This window comes from Takifugu flavidus, chromosome 1 (assembly GCF_003711565.1).
Source record: "Takifugu flavidus isolate HTHZ2018 chromosome 1, ASM371156v2, whole genome shotgun sequence".
In the NCBI taxonomy this organism is placed as follows: domain Eukaryota; kingdom Metazoa; phylum Chordata; class Actinopteri; order Tetraodontiformes; family Tetraodontidae; genus Takifugu; species Takifugu flavidus.
The window spans coordinates 16,940,875-16,960,478 of record NC_079520.1 but is presented as its reverse complement, the minus strand read 5'-3'; the positions used below and the strand labels follow the sequence as shown (position 1 = coordinate 16,960,478).

At 40.5% G+C, this 19,604-nt stretch overlaps 1 protein-coding gene across 5 annotated transcripts in view; it reads right to left on the bottom strand.

Annotated features, from left to right (window-relative positions):
- The window catches only part of LOC130529956 (ankyrin-repeat and fibronectin type III domain-containing 1), a 91,661-nt gene that overhangs the window by 29,125 nt on the left and 42,932 nt on the right, over positions 1-19,604 (bottom strand). For 4 of the 5 annotated variants that reach the window (XM_057040720.1, XM_057040732.1, XM_057040741.1 and 1 more), the window contains one exon: positions 7,376-7,416. In XM_057040720.1, coding sequence (XP_056896700.1) covers positions 7,376-7,416 — 41 coding nt within the window. Of the gene's footprint in view, positions 1-7,375; positions 7,417-9,457; positions 9,762-19,604 lie in introns of those variants that run through there. The other variant, XM_057040727.1, reaches the window with a different exon arrangement.

Here is a 19,604-nt window from a genome sequence, read left to right as displayed (position 1 = left end):
TAATTAAATTAGCAGCACTGCCCTGTGCATTTCAGCTACTGCCAAGCAATGATGCTAATGTCCCTTAACATAAACAGCAGGATTCATGTAAAGGGAGAAGTATGAGAAATTCCATTTCATTAACAGATGGCGTGATTAGGCCGGATCATCAATGGCTCCTAATAATTGCCTTTGTTTATACAACACTATTATGTTGGCTTGTGGCCCATAGTTACATTAAGTGTTCCCTGTACAACTTCAAACAAACATTTGGATGAGAACTATGACATGACATGGCCATAGGATAATGACTTCAGTGCCACGAAAACACATAGGATCAGCACTTCAAAGTGCTGGGGGCCAATGGACAGAGAGGAGGACTCAGGGAATCCCTTTGAGGGGTTTAGTGGCAAAATGGACATGTGAAGCAGGTGGGTCTCTGCTGAGGGCTTCTGGCTGCCTCTTGGCTGCCTGAGAGGTTCAGACGTGGCTCCGCCCTCACGCAGCTGTCACTGATAACATCATCACAGCGGCGACACAATCCCCTCGGAGGGCCCCTCAGGATATCCCGCTCTCATCATCATATTTTCTCCATTTCCAGGTGTTGACCGCAACATTTAGGTGGTGTTTCTTTTTGGAACTGAGGTACAAGACGCTTCTAGGCAAATGACGAAAAAGCCGCAGCATTACATCGTCAGAAATCTACAGCCAACACCATTAATAAGGGTTTTAGACCACACCGTCTCCAGGAAGGTGTTGGAGCTGTTGGATTTACAGTATGTCTGACTGTATTAAAAACATACATTTCCACTCTGATTCCACATCTGTATGTGTTAATTCCTTTTCAATTTAATCCAGGAGCCACAAAGGCTCTCGAGTCAATTTTAACACTCAGGAAGGATAAAAATATAGTTAACAATGCAAAGCTGTGCAGCATGTGTGCATAATGAACTGCAGCTATAGACAGAGCTTTGCTCATGCATCCTTCCAAATTATGACTTTAATTTCCCTATAAATCTTCAGAAGATGCCACTGTCAGTCCCTTGGAAGAGTCGAACCCTTAACATTTTGAGACCCTGATGTGATGATTTGCAATGATTCCTGCCACATTTGGTGATTCGCAGCCTTTTCATCTGGCGCCACTCTGAGTCAAACATTTCGTTTTGATAAAAGATTTGCTTTTTCAAAGGCCTTTCCAGGGATTACCGTGAATTTCAGTATTGATATCCCTGGTGCCCAAAGGATGAATCCTGATGACTTTTGTCAGCTCCACTTAAGAAGAGAAACATCGAAACATCTGACGGATTGGCAAACATTGTGTAAAGACATTCATGGTTTCCAGATGCTGACTTTCTCTGTACCCACACCACAAGGTTGACATTCAGGGGTTTTAGCGCTACAACTATTAGGAGGAATGTAAATGTTGATATACAGATTAATGTCCAAATTTGTTAAAGGAGAAGCCGAGAACACAAACATGGTAATGAGACATCAGTATGTATAACTTAATGTAAATATAACTCATCTCTAGATACTGATATTATCAATGTGGTAGCGTGGAAATGAGAGCTATGACTCCATCAGACATAAAATACACCATGATTGCTCACCCAGTGTCCCTCTGTTGTGTTGCCATGGCAGGAATTAACTGCTCAGAGGTATTCATGTGCAGAATAAATTCTGCAAAAGGACTAATTGTTCTTGCTCACACTAAACAAAGCCACTGGCTGTGCACTTTGACCCGAGTCATAGCTTCTAACCCACTGCCATTTGAGAACAGATTTATGACCACACGGAATTCTAGTAAAAAGCCACCAGGCACAAAAAGGGAAAAACAATAAACTGCAGAATGAGGCTTATTTGCATCATAAACAATGTTCAACTGTTGTATTTTAGACACTAGCTATCTTCCAAATGCTGTTTTAATGGTATCGCGGTGTTGCAATTAATTAAACTGTCATTGTCGTCTGTTCTGGATTAACGTCCAAACACTTTCTGATCATCAGGACTGTCATAAAATCATTTAGTACTTATCAACATAGTATTAACATAGTAATCAGCATAATTTAAGTGACCTTAAAAATGTTTTTATAGCCCAGTTTCCATGAGATTCTTATATTTGATAGATTAAAAATGGTATGATAAACACACTTTGCAAAATGTCTTGGATCGTATGGTTTTGTGTGATATGTATTTATAAAGGGATACCACTAAACCAGACAGATCACTATGCACTACCCAACATATGTGGTCTGTCTGAGGTCGGGCTGCCCTCAACCACGGCTCTCATTTCAGAAATTTCAGGCGCAGACACTGCACTAAATCATGAGCAGGACAGGCAAATATCTGACCCTGCTTCAGCAATTATGGGCAATGGCTGCCTACCTAAAACAACTATTTTGGAAATGAGGGAAAATAACGCACCGAGATTTTCTTCATCTCTGTCTCTGCCCTCTCATCTCTGTTACGGCTTCTTAGCCCTGCCAATGGAACCCCAATCAGCTGAACGGAATGTGGGCACCCAACCATATAACAGATACATGCGATTGAAATAAATGCAAGCACACATGGATGGTTATGTGCACAATTGCATGCACGCACCCCAGGGTTGATTCAGGAACACGCCCCTCAATGTGTTTCATTATGCAAACAAAAAGTCTTTCAGTGGTCCAATCATAAAAGAACAGAGCCAAGCCATGAATATTGCTAATTAAAATGTGCTCAAAGAAAGCCTTGTTTTCCACTCACCATCTTCATCCAAACCCATGTCTGTGCATACGTCTCTCTACATAGTGCAAGCTGCTTGGATTTCACTTGGACTGCAGCCTCACCAAAAGGCTGACTGATATTTATTCAGGCTAACATATTGTTGTGATACAGTTTCATTATCGGGGTTTGCAAAGTGCAATCAATGACATCCGATGAGATGAAATGAGAAGACTGATGATCTGTGGAGACTTTGTGCGTGTTGATAAAGGCATGTAAAAAAAAAGAAATGTCAACTGCACACGGCAAAAAGTTGATTGATATTGATGACATGCAAAGAGCAAGAAATTAGGTAAATGACAAGTAAACAATAATTTCCTCACTGTTAATGATCTAATAATGGACCGTATCAAAAGAATGATCCCCTTATGAACATTTTTCAATTAGATAGTTCCAACTGAGCTCTTTCCTTCCTGCATCTCTCCTTTATAAGTCTCTTTTAGCATTTGTACTATCGCTTCAGGTTTCTGCAGAATAGGCACATAACTATGATTCTGGCACCTTTTTCCCCCACTTTGGCTGCTTGTCTGTGGCATGGGGTTTGATACCATTCCCTCTTTGCCCACTTATAGCTTGATGTAATGTGCACAAGGCTGAAGCTCAAGATGATTGCAACCATTAGAAAAGTGGAGGGACAGGGCGACGCAAGCTACACCACAGCTTTCGCTTTCCAATTGTTTTAGCTTAGGTGGGATATCTTGTGAATGTGATTTCAGGAATCTGATCCGTGTAATTTAATAGCCCACAGTGTGGAGACAAACAATGCAATCGCAGTCTCATTGTTAAACCCATCAGTGTGTTTTTCAAACGCCCAACACTGAATGCTTACCACCTCTTCCACTGGAAATCGAGTCAAAGTACGGTAAGACATGCATGTGTCCCAGCCAGAGTTACACATCTCTTTGCAAAGTTTGAGTTATTATGGGATTATTTAGGGGTCTACACAACGTATGTTCCTCAGCAGTGGTGACTTTAGTTTAGACACACATGCACACAGCAACTCAGTTCCCATATTAACCTACATTTGAGGCATGGCATCTAGATTCCAGACATTAGTCAGCATGCTCAGGGGATTCATTAATGGGAATTAGGGAAACCTCCAGGAGACAAAGGTTTGTTTGAGTCTTATTTTGCATTTTACAATATTAGAGTAAGCCTTCCAAAGCCCGTCTGTTTAAAACAAATAACTTCAGAGACTTGGGAAACAGTGGACGTGCACAGGTTATATTGCAGACAGGTTATCTTCACATTTTGAGAAAGCAGATGAGATTGAGGTTGTTTCTGTGAGTATGAAATAGTTCTGATCATATCCTACACACAACATGAAGCTGGAATGTTGTTACGTGGAAACCGATATTTTACCCTCAGTAACTGATATTAGCTGCCAGCATTCTGCTACAGTTGCACCAATTACCAAAAGGTAAAAAGAGAAGACTTCCTAATTTATTAAGAAACACCTATGGTTTATGAAGGACTGCTCGCACTTGTAGGAACCAGAAGCACTTGTTTGTCTACAATTGATATGTCCATGGCTACCAGCTTCTGCTGACTTAAAGAATTTGCAGGGCACAGAGTGCATGCTAGAATGACATCTGCTGTTGTCTTTCCAGTGTGTTTAAATGCATTTTTTCCAGACAACAGAAGTGAACTCAGGGGTTGTCAGAGTTTAGTTGGCAAAAATATGGTTGTTCGGCAACGGCTGTTACTCACACAAGTACAAATGATTCCATTGCCATGATGCCTTACCAAAATAATGGCCGTGTCTGCCCGCTGCTCAGTTATTCAGTCTGGCAGTGCACTTGGCTCTCAGAAAAACCCAACATCACTGCAGGCTGGCCACATGAAATAAGCCACTACACCCCCACATATAGACACACATGAACACAAACACAAACACCAAAATGCACGCAGATGAGGATAAATGGACACAAGTGTACACTTAATATAAAACATATACTGGATCAACAGTATGGGTGCAATTACAGTTGAGAGCACGTGTGCACAGATGCACACACACTACAGTAGATCCACTGTGCAAATAGTCAGCCAGTGTCTGTCTGGTCCGGCCCACTGACTGAGCTCCCTCTTCTACCACCATTACCACTATTGTAAATACTCCTCAATATGTATTTACACAGGGATTTCAAAACCCTGGAAACAAAATGAGGTGGAAAGAAAAAAAAAGGGTGGAAAAATGAAGGAATGCATTTCACATCAGTCAGACAGTGAAAACCCTCAGTCCTTATTATCATACTGTTAAAGTTTGTCTTGGATTGAGCCTCTGGGGGATAAAATATCACTAAACAATCTGCCTGCACTCTGCTGTATTTCTGTATGTATGTTCATATAATTATCCAGCTCACTCTCCATGTGAAAAGTGGTGCACATACATCTTTCCTTGTCATCAGCTGATGTGCTTTTAAATGCCTCGATTTTGGTGCAAAAGAAATTGTATGTTTGAAATGCTAATTTAAGGACTGCCTAAGCTGCTTGCTGAGCTTTATTAATAAAACATCATTGCTTGATTAAAGCAATGACTGCATACAATGCTACAGCTGAGACTGAAACTAGTATGCTAGCAGTGAGATTAATTCTATTTGGAAGCAAATGAAGCAAAGCCTAATGTATACATGTGCATTATACATATGCGTGCCTTTCTGCTGAACACACCCTCTGAACATTTTCTGGGTTTAATTGTAAAATAACCAGAAAAAAACAAAACAACGGTTTTCTCTGCTTGTCTCGTTTAAATTGGATTGTATTTCCTGCTCATCGTTCCCCAGGGTTCAAACGTATTGTTTTCAGGCAGGTGTTGCGGCCAACTTAACACCTGCCTGCAGGCTCTGGTTAAAGTCATTTGCTTATCGCTCCCAAACATTTCTGACAGGACTGATTAGACCGTAGACTATAACTTTGTTGCAACTGTTTCTGCATAGAATTTTATAGATTTTAGGATGTCAGGTGACTGAACATAGTTGTGGGCCGTCAGGGCAAGCAAGGCCTCCTCTGTTGGGCTACACACTATCAGAAGCAATGACCAACATTTACAACTAAAAAGACTAATCATGAATAATCATCAGCGGTATCATGTCAGCTAAGCTACTGTTTATCAGCAACGTGACATTTTCTTTAACCAACCAGATCTTGAATTCGCCTCACCGGCCCAACTAGCCAGCTCACAATAACGTCAGCATGTTTCTGTCCTCTGATTGGCTGTTATACCCAAGAACTAAAATATCACATGGTGATCTGCACATTTCATGCACATCTTAGACGCAGCAAGTGCACGGAGAAGGCCAGCACATGGAGACATTCGCGTCATCACCAGCTACTCCACAACAGCTTCTTTGACGACATCTTTGCCAGATTTCAAGACCATAAACAATTAAGATTTCTCTCCCTCCTCCTTCACATGCAGTTTCAGACGTATTGGAAACTCTCACACACGCTCCTCCAGCCTGACGCAGAGCCATGGGACACTAATTGATCTCTCTGTCTGTATTGTAGAGGTCTGAATTTGTCTTAACTGGGTTTCTTGCTTTAGGAAAAATGGAATTCACCCTCAATATGCAAAATGCCTCTTTGTAACGCCACGCCTTGTTATATTGCATTTTCTATAGTACTGTTGGCTTCTTTAATTGTGGCGTAATATTAGAGTGGTCTTATTAGGAGGGGGATCAAGGATGTACGTCGCCACTGAAGGTGGCCGATACATGGCCCGCCACTGAATGTGCCAGACTGCTTAATAATAGCTGCTCTTAATAATAGCTAAAACAAACAAACAAATTAAAACCTGTGTAAAAATTTTCTTTTTTATTGTGATCTTTTTTTGCAATTTCATTAAATTGTTTGAAACGGAAGCTTAAAAGGTAAAAACCTACACTACCACCCCACACCAAAGTAATTCCCTTATGAGACCAATTACATGGCTTGTAACATAAATAAATAAATAAGTCTAATCACGTTACATTTTCCTGGACATTTGACATAAATACCTTACTACGTGCAGCATCCCCTGGCCTCGAACACCACAGCACACCATCATTCATTCCTGCACCAGAATCGACATATGTACCCCGTCTGTTTGTCTTTGACCCAGCATCAAAAGGTGGTAACCATAATGAATGGATGCACTTCATTTATTAAAAATATGGATAAATTACCACAATGAGGAAAATATTGGTCAGAAATGGCAATAGCCAACTAGAAAGCATTACTTTAAAGCAAAAGACACAGCAGCTACAGTGAAGCATAGAAGTGGGAGCAGCTGCGAATGGAACTTGTGCTTTGAGGAAAGTAAATAATATAAGAAAGATGCTGGATTATTTCCAAATTCTTTAGGAAAATTAATGTTCTCAAGAAGGCTGGGTCATGGACACAACTGGGTGTTCTGACAGGACAATAAACCAGAAAAAGGTGGTAAAAGAGGCAGGTTTTGAAATAGCATTTCCACAGTCTAACTCACTTTAACCCTAAACAAACATAATGCTGCACTTCTTCTTCTAGCTTATGTAAGTGTGTGTAAATGATCATCCAGGCTTCTGTGTCTTTAGCTCTTTTTAGATGGTGAATCCAATCTTGCCAGTAGAAATGAGAAGGAGACACATGCAAGTGTAGCGAATGAACTTACTTTTTATGCTGATTCTCTTTTCGGTCAGCTGAGCCCAGACTCTGGGGAAAGGACAAGGAAAAATGTTTAAAACATGCTTAGAATGTGTTTTAAAGAATATGCTCAGTATACACAATATAGTTCTCTTCTTTTATATTAAATTAAAGTCACCTGAGCTCTCCAACACACTAATCCAATTTGTGAGATGACACCAGAAAGACAAAATGCCTAAAGCTATAAGTAGTAAGTACAAAAGTACTCAACCAGATGAAATTGCCCTGAATTGAGGCATTAGGAAGTAAATGAACCTAATCAATCTAACTTTGGTTTACTGGGATGAAGTAACCTACATATCACAATTATGTCAACTCTATGATTGATCTCAACTTTTACATTTAGGTTAACAAGTACCACATGATCTGTGCCACACTCTGAGACCCAGTTTAAATAATAAAGCCCGCCTAGCTGCCATTAGATACATGAGTTTGATAACTGTAAGCATCGGAAATGGTTTCTGTAAATATCTGTATGACGAGGAAGTCAAATAAAAATGAGGCAGACACAGTGGATTTAAAAGCCCTATGCTGTAGTCAAAAGGGTGAAAACTAAACTCTAGAAAATAAAAACAATGTCTGCCAGCTTTGCTCCACAGTAAAATCATGATGGAGAAAAGCAAAGAACATCCATGCACACAGGAATACAACACAAAAATATACAATAATTCTAATGACATCCAAAATGTGTGTGTGTGTGTGTGTGTGTGTTTTAAAGCAATGTCTTGTCTTTCTTGTCTGTGCAGTGCAGACATTGTAATTGCAGCTTATTCACCTCTCTATAACACAATTCTACATGTGAAAATGAGACAGGGCAGCTGACCTTTGACCTTGCAGCAGCCAGAGGTGCTGTGAAATACCGCTCTGAAAATAGGTTGGTAGTGCCTTCTATTAACACACTCTGAGCCACACTGAGAACCTGAAGAACCAGAAGCATTTGACTGAAATGCTTATTTTATGTCTCAAGAGTATGTTTCATGAATTTCCCAGTCAATGTTAAACCCTTTTGACCTCAGTTACTTATTATTTTCTGGGGAAAAAACACATTAAATGAATCAATACTGACATATAATTTCACTTTAAGAAACAGCCCGTTAGCAGTTGCTTGGTTACGCATTCATCAGTTTGCATTAAAGCTCCCAAAAGCGATAATGGTTGAGAGTCAGATTCTGGTGTCATCACTTCGACATACTGTTAGATTATTATGGGATGCTGAAACCAAATGCTGTCAGCGCAGTATTGATCTTAAACTCTTCGCAGCAGTCCCGCAGTATCCATATAATTAGAAATTGTTTTTTTGATACAGTCATGTTGAAATAAATGCGTAACATGACCATAAAGGGATTCCTGTTGGTCTGTGGGTGGCTTCATCATGCCTCATATCCTGTGTGTGTTTGTATATTCATGTTTTCTGTGCAGATCGGTCTTTAAACGATACATCAGTTACGCTAAAAATTAGTCGTCAAGTAAGCGCTCTGTACACAAGGGGACCTGGAGGACAGTTCTCCTTGTGTACATCATCCTCTAATAAGCATCCATCACAATGTTCGTGCAGACTGTCACGAGCACCCTTTCACCTCCGTCCACCTGCGCCCACAGAACGCATCGCTAACACATCACATCAGCATCATGCTGAAAAAAGCAGACGCTGAAATCCTCTGCGTTAGATTTTAGATTGTATTATGTCAGACAATTTGATGAAAATTAAATGAACATAAATTGTTGCTTGACATTATTACTGAATAAAATGCTTCGATGTGAAGCGACTAAAAATAGTTCCCTCCATCCTTCGCGTCATGAATGATAAGACTTATTTTCTGACATAGGTTACAGTGTTAGTGTGCCTGCGCATATACGTGTGAGTGTTTGCATGTGTGATGTGTCAATACGTGCCCAAGCATTCCCTCCTGACTGTAAAGTGCACATATCTAGTTAAGGTGTGTAACTTCTGACTCAGCTACAGGCAGAACTATAAAACAATGCAATAGCAGCAAAAACACCACAGCACAGGCAGAATGTTGCATCCACCGGTTCCAGCAGACCCACATACCTGTCGCGTCCAGCCAAATGAAGACAGTTAACAAAAGTGACTCCACGAGCCCCCGTCCTTTTTTTTGCCTTCTTTGAAACTGAATTTGTTTGTACGTCCAACTTCTGGTCTTTAGCTCCGTGACCCCCGTCCCTGCCTAACTCTTTCCCTCTCCTCTAGCGTAAATCCGTCGGTCACAGTAAGGTTTGTGAAGCTTATTCTGATGGTGGCAGCTACCTCCGCTGACTTGTTGTACTTTAATTGTTGTTGCTAGGCGATAAGCTTCTCCAATTCTGCACAGTAGAGTAGAGAAAAAAAGGACGGGAGAGGAGGGAGTCATGGGGGGTGGTTAGAGGAAAGGCTCGTTATAGGCACAGTAGCCTGAAGAAAATGATCGACGGGAGATGACAGAAAAAGGTTCAGAGGAGGGGAAGCAGTTATGCAGATGAGGGGAAAGGATGGATGGAGACCAGCAGGTGCAACTGTTGCTCCGCTTGTTTGTTTTCTCCAATCTGATTCCAGCTTGTGCAACACTTAGCATTTAAACCTGCATCATTTGGAGGATTTGCCGTACGAACAGGCATTTCGAGAATTTCCCTTCATACTTCGCATGAACTCAAAACCCTGGTCTGTTTTTTCCATCCGCCTGAAAAATGCCTTTTATTATTTAAGAGAAACAACCCACACGCCTAAATTGTGGTGACACAAACTGTTTCAGTCATGAAGCCTTAAGCAGATGATGACTTTTAGAATAACTCTGGGTATTATTAGAAACTCAAAGAAGGAGCGCATGTGTGTATGGTGCTGGTGACTCCATGTTCTCAGTGTGGGCAGACACATCTCTGCCACCTCACTATCCGCTGTAATTGGCCCACAAAGTTGAATAGGGTAACATTACTCACTGCTATCAGAAATGTCAAACGTGCTCAGAGAGGATACACAGCGAAAACCCCCATCATTTCTCGTGGCTCTCTTGTGTGCCCCTCTGTACAATCTTGCTTTCCGCATCAATAAAAATAATGTGTCAATTTCTGGGTCTGAAGCTTGAGGAGATGAAAGCACTCAGCATGCACCGCTGAGGAGCCACAGCAGGTTGCCCCAGCTCCTATCAATCTCAAGGATCTTTTCTAATTATATCTGAAACACAATTACCCACACAACTCATGCATCCATGTACAGCAACTCCTTAGTCTCAAACACCTTAAATCCTCCTCAAGGGCTCTCAGCATTTTGCTGGTGGCCTTTCGGCGTGCTGAGGCTAGGCTCCTGGGCTGCCTGCCTTCCTGGGGAAACCAAATGTGCATTTGTAAGCCTCTCAGGCTCGTTACGAAGCATCCACATTACAGCACACACGGAAATGTTGCTGTTTAATTGAGTGGCAACGATCAAATAATAAAGTCCCTCAAAAGAACACCACATGTCTTGAATGTTTGTTACGATGCTAAAGATCACTGGAGAATCAGCTGCTGCAAAAGGGCAGACTAGTTCCGTTTTTACTGCATTGTATTAGACCACCAGCATTGGTGCATTTTTGGACCCCTGCATACAAAAAAATGTAAATGGAGCTGAAGGAAACAGTCCTCAGTTTTCTTTTCTTTTTTGATGAATCTTTTCATACTGTATTGAGCTCACAAGAAGAGAAATGCTGCTTCTCCCCAACTGAATTCACTCCTGCAATTTTTATACTAACTTTCTCTAGAAAATGTACCTTCATATTACTCATACTGATAACAATAACAACAATAGCTTTTATTATCAAAAATCCCTTATTTAAACAATTTGAACAGCAACCACTACATATCGTGCACATTGTGAGAAAACAACATTAGGGAAGGGTGATGTGAAAAGCACGTTATTCTTCTTTTTTACTTTCTTATGCTAACACACTTTCCACTGTGGCGTTAGCTAGAATTAATAGGCCCTTAAAAACTTAAACACTACTGAGACGAAAGACAAGAGAAAATAAAAACAAATGGCAAGGAATAACAAAAAGACAGATTTATTACATCAATAAGAAATGGAAGGAATGAAAATGGAAAGAAAGAGTGCACAGCCAAAAGAAACACTGGTGAAAAGTTGTTACTTTAATGGGTCATTGTTTACAGGAAGTGAGAACAAAAAGATGATGGTAAGAGAGGGTTTTATTTAGGTGCTTCCTCATTTTACTGTCCAATCAAAAGTTTTCAGCATCTTTGGGTGATGACAGAGTGAGAGGGTGGCTGCCTTCTCCCCATGGCTCGCTGTCTCCACTTTAACAACGTTATTTGTATAGGATTCCCCCTCCCACGCCCTGTGGTCTCAGGACTAAAAGCAGCAAAACATAGCTCATAAATCAACCCAGCAGAGAGGGACTATGGATATTTACCCATAAATCGCTGTGGCGGAGCCACCTACAATCAGACTAATAAGGCTGGAAGACGTGCTGTCATCCAAGCCATGATGTCACCGAGCCTGAGACTGTGGGGGTTGATTCTGTTGGTGGGTCCTTGGATCTGTGTGCATGAATGGGGCATAACTGCATGTGTGGCTGCGTCTCTAGCTACATGTGTCTGCTTCTATGACTGTGTCTGTGTATTTTGTGTTACTTAGGTATGTGTGTGTGTGTGTCTTTATATTGGTCCATGCATACTGGGGCAATTGTGTGCATGAGTCTGGACACTCATCATGTCTTTGCATTTCTGTACTATATATCTCACTTTGGTCTATAGGCTGACATAAACTTGCAGTTGAGTATTGTAAATCTTAAGAGTGGATGCACGTGGATAACCCACATTCAGACACATGCACACGCACACAGATCCTGTGGTTAGTTCTGGCTTACAATGGGTGTGGGATTCCATAGAGAAAATCTAAACAAGGCGAGCGGTTAGCACGAGCCTGCCACGTTTCCACACAATGGCGCTCATTGACATAAATAACTGGGGACTTAGTGAAATGGGACACCCATTAACTTCTCTGCAGATAATTGCCCATTAGATCTTGGAAGAGCACTGTATTGAGAAATAACTCAAGTCTGACACTAAATGCAACTTGTAATAATAAAAAAGTCACATTGTGAAAGGGGCCTGGAATCCTTTGAGATGGGTGGGCTTTTCATACTATCATCCAGCCAAGCACTTGGATTGTCTACAAAGAAACCTGTATGTGCTGGGTTGTGCGAGCCGTGCACGTCTGTGCTAGAAAAAATTATGACAAACAGGTAGGGCGAAAAAAAAACATGAAAAACTGCAAATTTTTCATTTCAGTAGTTGAAAGAAAACCTGAAAAGACCGTAGAATCTTTGAAGTTACAGTAGAAAAAGCAAACATGCTGATGAACAAACAAAGAGCTTTAAGAAATAATCCATTACAATAATATATTAGAATATCAAGCTAACTTTTAGGAATAAAAATAAGGCATTGGTTCTGAAATTTGGTGATGATTTGGTTACACCAGTCACTGAATGTCATTATAAAATAAATATTATAACATTTCCATATTCCAGTATTGCCATTAGTTAATTAGCTTTGAATTTTACCCAGTACTGTAAAATACTAACCCAATCATGCTGTTGTATTTTAAGTGATGGACCACGTTTGGAAATTAATGTTTTTATTACTATCAGGAAATCTTGCTTTGCTGTCAGTTACTTGTCTTTCTGCTCCTGCAGCTGTCAATCAAACCAGGCTGCGCATCTGACCTTGTATTGATGCTGAAAGTATTTTATAAAAGAGCAAGTCACCTAGCTTTCTTCTTGTTATTTAGTTCATATTTTTTTATTATATAATACCAGTTTAATCTTTTCAGAACATCGAAAAGTAAGAACGTACATTATGTACTTTATCAGGAGTTGGGTAATAATTGGGTAATAGGCCCCACTTTGTCATCTGGCCTCACTTTGTCAGTTAAAATTTGATCATCTGCTTTATCAATTCATGGAATCAGACTCATTTTTTAAGATTTTACACTTTGTTTGTGACATTATAAAATCAAATTCACTCACACTAACAATACAGATTCTATTTTGACCATCAAACACAGGAACAGATGGAATTAAGATGGAATAAACTACTCACTTTAAAACATGTTTGAATAATGTTCCTTCTCATGATATCTGCCAGATAAAAACATTTGTTTTGGAAGTCTTTGTATCTAATGACGTCATAGTAACAGCACTGAAACTGTAGACAATTCCAGCTTTGGTGCACGAAAGTTTCCAACCTGTATTTCCTATCCAGGCGTGCATGGAAGAGATCAGTGGTAATGGGTCTGTGTTAGTTGGTCTGTGTGGACTTGGAAGTGAAGTTTTTCTAAATGTTGACCACACTTGAACTCTGTCTATAAGTCAAAAGCTCGTCAGTAAAAGTGGATTTTAAGAAGAGACTACAAAGAATTCACTGACTTCGCCAGCCTTATCTCCTCTGGCAGGCTGCTAAAGTTGAGGGGTCCTGACCCCAAATACCCAGTCACCTTGCTTCAAACTCAGCTTAGAAACAACCATGCTCAAAGGCTCATATTGGGGTCAACTCTTCACTAACATAACTGGGGGGGGACCGATAAGAGCTTTAAAAGTGACCAGTGCAAATGAAAACTCAAGTCTGACATGAACAACAGCATCAATCTTTTTTGAGTCTACGCAAAAGGTACATGTGCATAACAATAGAGTGACAATCATTTCACCCACGTAGGAAGGTCAACATGAGGCAAATGACACCACGTGTGGTCTAAAAACATTCTGTGATGAACTGCTGACTCATCCAGGGGTGGACCCCACCTTCGCCCATTGTGTACCCTCCCCATGACCCCGGAAGGCAATGGTGAGAGAGAAATATTACCTTCTAGACTTAATTAAGAGCATTATTATGAATAGTAAAAGGTGCATCTTTGGTTACACAAGGTTCAAAACATAATGCTGCATCTGTAACAAGCCTGCAACAGCGGGTACATACGGAACAGCCCAAAATATTAACATTCAATCAGCTGCAGTTACAACATGCATAATACTTAAGTAACCTTAGACTTTTATAAGAGATTTAGTGCTTTCATGGGCCAAAATGACATTAGAAAAGAGGCTTTAGATAAAATCCCCCTCACTGAATACATAACACCGTCCTCAAAAATGACTGACTCAGCATTAATCACAAGACTCACATAACAATCAGAGTGTTGCGGTAAGAGCCAGTTTCACCTACAGTGACTCAGCTGATGTCTTGTGTAACAGACATAAAATGAGCCACTGCTGAGAAGTATTTCCCAAAAGACTCAAATTATATAGCTTTAGCTAATAATACTCACTCGCTGTATCTATGACAACCATGGAAAAAGTCAGTTTCTTCTGCAACCGTTTGTATGCTCAAATTCATATTTCATTTATTGAGTGTTGCACTTCTGTCTCAACCTGCTTTATTAGCATATAATAAACAATCTTTGCGGTGCTTCTCTACTAAATGCTGGGTGCATGTTAACATTGTTGCCGCCTACTGTTAAGAAATGTGTGAATAGCTGGAACGTCGTGTCAATAAACAAAAAATCCCGTTCAAATTTAGAGTAGCACAACTCAATGGAAATGGGGCCACTTTTGGGTGGTGAGTCGCACGTTGAGTCTCAGGCTGCACTCAGAACTGGAAAAATCTAAATTAAACTTGCTCTTCTGACAGCTAATAACAAGCTTATTTATGACTTTAAAGGTGACCTTTTTGGTGAGGGGTCGAGGTCTGGCTTTTAAAAGATTGCACCCCCAGCATGTTTTTTTCTTCTTTTTTAAATCCCGAGATTTGAGCAATTGGTAAAAATAGATTACAATAGAACAAACCTCTGGCTTCTTTCACTGCTTTCTGATATGGTTCGGTTTTTGCCTTGTCGGGATTGATGAAATACCTGCAGCCAGCCTGGATATTTTCCACTTCTGTTGCAACCTCCTGCACTCTATTAAGATATGTAAGAAAAATAGTTTTTCCATGCTTGCTAAGCTATGGTCAATTTTTTCAAATATTATTTTTTACAAAGAGTAATAGAGCTTAAATTACTTTGACAGGGCCAATTAAAATGGGAGACCCACTTTTCTGTGTTGCCGCCAGGGTCAAAGATTGTTAAAACAGCAGTTGTTAAAAGCTCTAAAAACTCACTGGCAGAAGTTGAATTGAAAATTCAACGGACTGCCATGCAGTAAGCACGGGTTAAGTTGAATAATTCTAACAGGTCCATGAAATCAGTCACCACTCAGGCGTGTGTGCAAACTCAATATCTGACGACAATATTTGGATAGCATGAATCCCCTCTCTGCAAAAAAGCGAAGCATAGTCCCAGATGAGGTTAAAGTGATCGGTAAGAAACACATTATGGAAACTGGGGGGGATATTGGAATTAGGAGGATCGGAATTGGGCAGATTGTGAGGTTCCTGCTGAAATGTTCAGATCCCCAACCAAAAGACTGCAATGAAAAATAATCAGTTTTCCTTAGAATTAAAACATAAAAGCTACCTGGCAAATGTCACAATAAAAATCCTGCGCAATTATACATGGAAAAAGTCAACATGTGTCTGTAAACTTTTATTATGCTTATACAGTAGCATAAACATGAGTGTGACTGTGCGCTCTACATGATAGTATGAGGTCAACTAATGAGAACTGCCCAGAAGAAAAACAAACCTTTGATTTGAAAATGACATCATTACAGCCTGAGTGAGTTTGAGTTTCTGACTGGAGGCCTGAATACACACTGCTGAACTGCACTCGACTGGACCCGTGTCTCTATTCATTATGTGCGTAACATTTTAATAAGGAAAATAATTGGAATCTAATGGCAAATTAGACTCCAAGCAGCCTGAAATTAGTAACAATTCCTTTCAATTCAGCTTCATGTCATCACTGCATGTATGATCTTCTCCTGCTTCATGAAAATAGAAAATATTATTATAAAACACCACCATATATTTAACTTGTCTTTTCGAATCAGGTGTTAAGAAAAATGGGGTGAGGGATAGGCTCAAAACACCCTGCACCAGATGCTGCTGAGTGCTTCAGTGTTATCCCAGAATGAGTGTGTGTTCTCTACCGGTCCGAGAGTGATTTATTTCAATTTAATACAGCATGTTTACTTTGGAGCGTGATATGGATTTGGTCATGAAACATTAATAGAGTAGAAAACATGTTGAAAAATGAGCTCGCAGACTCTTTTCTGAATACTGTATGTGCTTTTGCACACACACACACACACACACACACACCTACGCACACCTACTGCTAGAGTCTTGGGGCCCGTGCTGTCATTCAGCCCAACACACAGGGTGGTCCAAACACTGAGCTCTCTTTACACTCTTGCTCTCTATTTCTATTTCTCACACGCATGCACACGCACACACACACACACACACACACACACACACACACACACACACACACACAAGTATATAGTATATACAAACAAACAAAGAGTAGTGTGCGAGTAGTAGGCGGCCATGCACAAATGTGGTGTGTGGCAAAAATGAAGCTATCAAATAACCCCAGTTGCCCCCTCTTCCTGGCCAAACTCCACACCTCCAGTATCTCCCACTGCAAAACAACAACAATGAAATGGGGTGAAAGGATCAGCGCTGTAAAACAAATCTCTGGCACTTCACACTTGCTGCAGTTTCACTGGAAGGCTCTTGACATTAATGACTATTAGTGAGCAAGTAATGGTATCATTTAACATTTTTCTGGCCAAGCTGGGGTAGCTGGCCTTACTTGTCAGAATTTTATGTCAGACTGGACTCCACACCAAATTCCTCCACTAAAGTGGCCTTATTTGGTCTTGTAATGCAATGTAAACGTGCACGAGGAACACAACAGTCAACAGTCAGAGAAACGTGTCTCAGCCCCTCAAAAGCTGTTGTTTTACAGTAAATTAGGTCAGAGTAATATTAAGATTTCCCAAATTCTAATGCATAATAGGGCAACTCTACTGCGTAAATAGCACAGAACAATACTGACGTCATTTCATTTACACTAGGACTATATAGAATAAGGACTCTACTGCAAACAATAAGCAAACATGTTCTACTGTTTTCTGCTACATCAAAGAAAAGTTAAAAAGGCTGTATAAGGAGTATAAACTAAAGCCAAGAACATTTTGCTACATCTTCATGTCAGCCATTTTTATTTAGAACTAACAGTTCCAGGTCTCAATGGATGCGTGCAGTTTAAAGGTCTTGAACATAATTAATTTAAACTGTTTTCATGAGACTATAGCACGGATTCCATATCTGGTAATCCAAAAGACAACATCTCACATATTAAGATCATTAGAAATTAGGTGTTTAGATTAGAGCCCATTTTTTATCTCTACTAGAGGGGAAATGAGTTCTTAATGTTTCCTCCATTTTCAGTGCTCAAACAACAAAAACCTTTCTTTTTGGCTATAAGACAGTTACTAAAAAAAACAAAAAACTGTAAATGAGCCCCACTTCCCCTGCAAAATGGTAATAAAGTGTAATTGCTTGTAATCTGAATGCATTAGCCTTTAAGGTTCCTGCAGCTTTTGTGTGCAATCACCACACAGCTTGAGGACTAAAACGCAATGATATGGGGTACGTATTTTTCATTTTCCTATAAATGTGATGAAAACAAGTGGCTAATGGGAATCTTACAAGCTCACAATAATAAATGTATTAAGGCTGAAACTCCAGAGACTGAAAGCAGGTTCCTCCCTCTTCCATTTGCATTCCATTTGTTGTGGCTTCCTTTAGATTTCTTTTTAATGTACATTGCTCACTGGGTTTCTGATCAGCACGTTAACTCTGGAGAGTTGCATTCCTTCTTTTCTCTTCCCTGCTCATTTATTTTCTCACTGCACCACCATTTTGCAGTTTTCCTGGAGTCAGGGGCGCCATTGTGCAGTTGTGGCTTGTTTACGAGGAACACCGATTCGTCCAGTGAGGTTTGGCTTGTCCATACGGGGAAGCAGAAAAAGTATGAATGAATTAACCCACAGCGACCAGAGGTTCATTTTTGTGGCCAGACCAGTTTGTATCCCAATGGCTTGCAGGTGTCTCCAGCTCTGTTCCCTCACCCTAGAGAGGCTTTGCGAACAGACACTGCTTAGTCATAACCGCCCCCCAGGTAAATCCTTTGGATACACGCATTTAATAAAAATGTCAGGCTGTGTTTACATGATGTGTTGAGAAGAAGACAATGATGGTATGAAATAAAGACATAAAATAAAAACATTGAAAGCAGTCTTCATGTCTGAGTAGTGATGTGAGGTCTTGTATCTTGTAGTGTATAATGCCTCTGAAAAATGTCAAAGTTAAAAATAATGTTCACTATCTTTGGTCTGCAAAGTCTTTGGTTGCCATGGTAACCACAATATTGGTTGTTACAAGTGCAGAGTAGCTCCAACTCTTTCTAAAATGAAATGAGGCAAAGACAGAATTTTTTTTAACTTATCTCCACAGAAAGAATTTAAACATGATAATGTGCCCTGTAGTGTTCCAGAAACCATATAAACAAGGTCCATGTATCATTAGAAATAGCAGGGAAGAACTGGTTTCTGTTGTGTGGTTAACGAGCTGTTGAGGGCCTCTTTCAAGGATGTAAAGCTGAGCTTGAGACTTTTAATTGTTCACGTGGCAAACAAATAAACAAGCCACATGGTTTTCTTCAAGTTTGCAAGTTGAGGACATCAGTGACAGAAAGGGAGGGTGTTTGATTCCGTGCTGACACAAGAGGAAAATGTTGAGGGCTGATGAACGAGAGCAATGGGGAAGGAGGGAGGGAATGAAGACAGCAGCATCCCCTGTGTAACACCTCATCTTTCCCACGGTATTTGGTTGGTTTCAGGCAATGGAGTCAGTGACAGGTTGATTCCTTGAATCCGGGCTGCAACCAGTGCCAGGTAGGAGGTGGCCAGGCTCCAAGGCCTTACTGCCACTCAAAGACCCACACAGGCCAGCATGACCAACAAGCTGGGATTTCCATGTCATAACATACCCTTACCTAACCCCTGACTGTTGCCAAGGCTTTCCTCTCTTTGCTGTCTTATCCCCTCCCCAATCATGCCATGTCTTCTTTGCTCCAGGGGGGCCAACAGTTGCCCCGACCACTGCAACTCATACGGATGTTTTCCCATCTCTCTCTTTTCATCTAATTGTTTCTGCAGGTTTTCATTTTTTGGCATCGGTGTACGGATGTTGATAGACAAAACAGACAA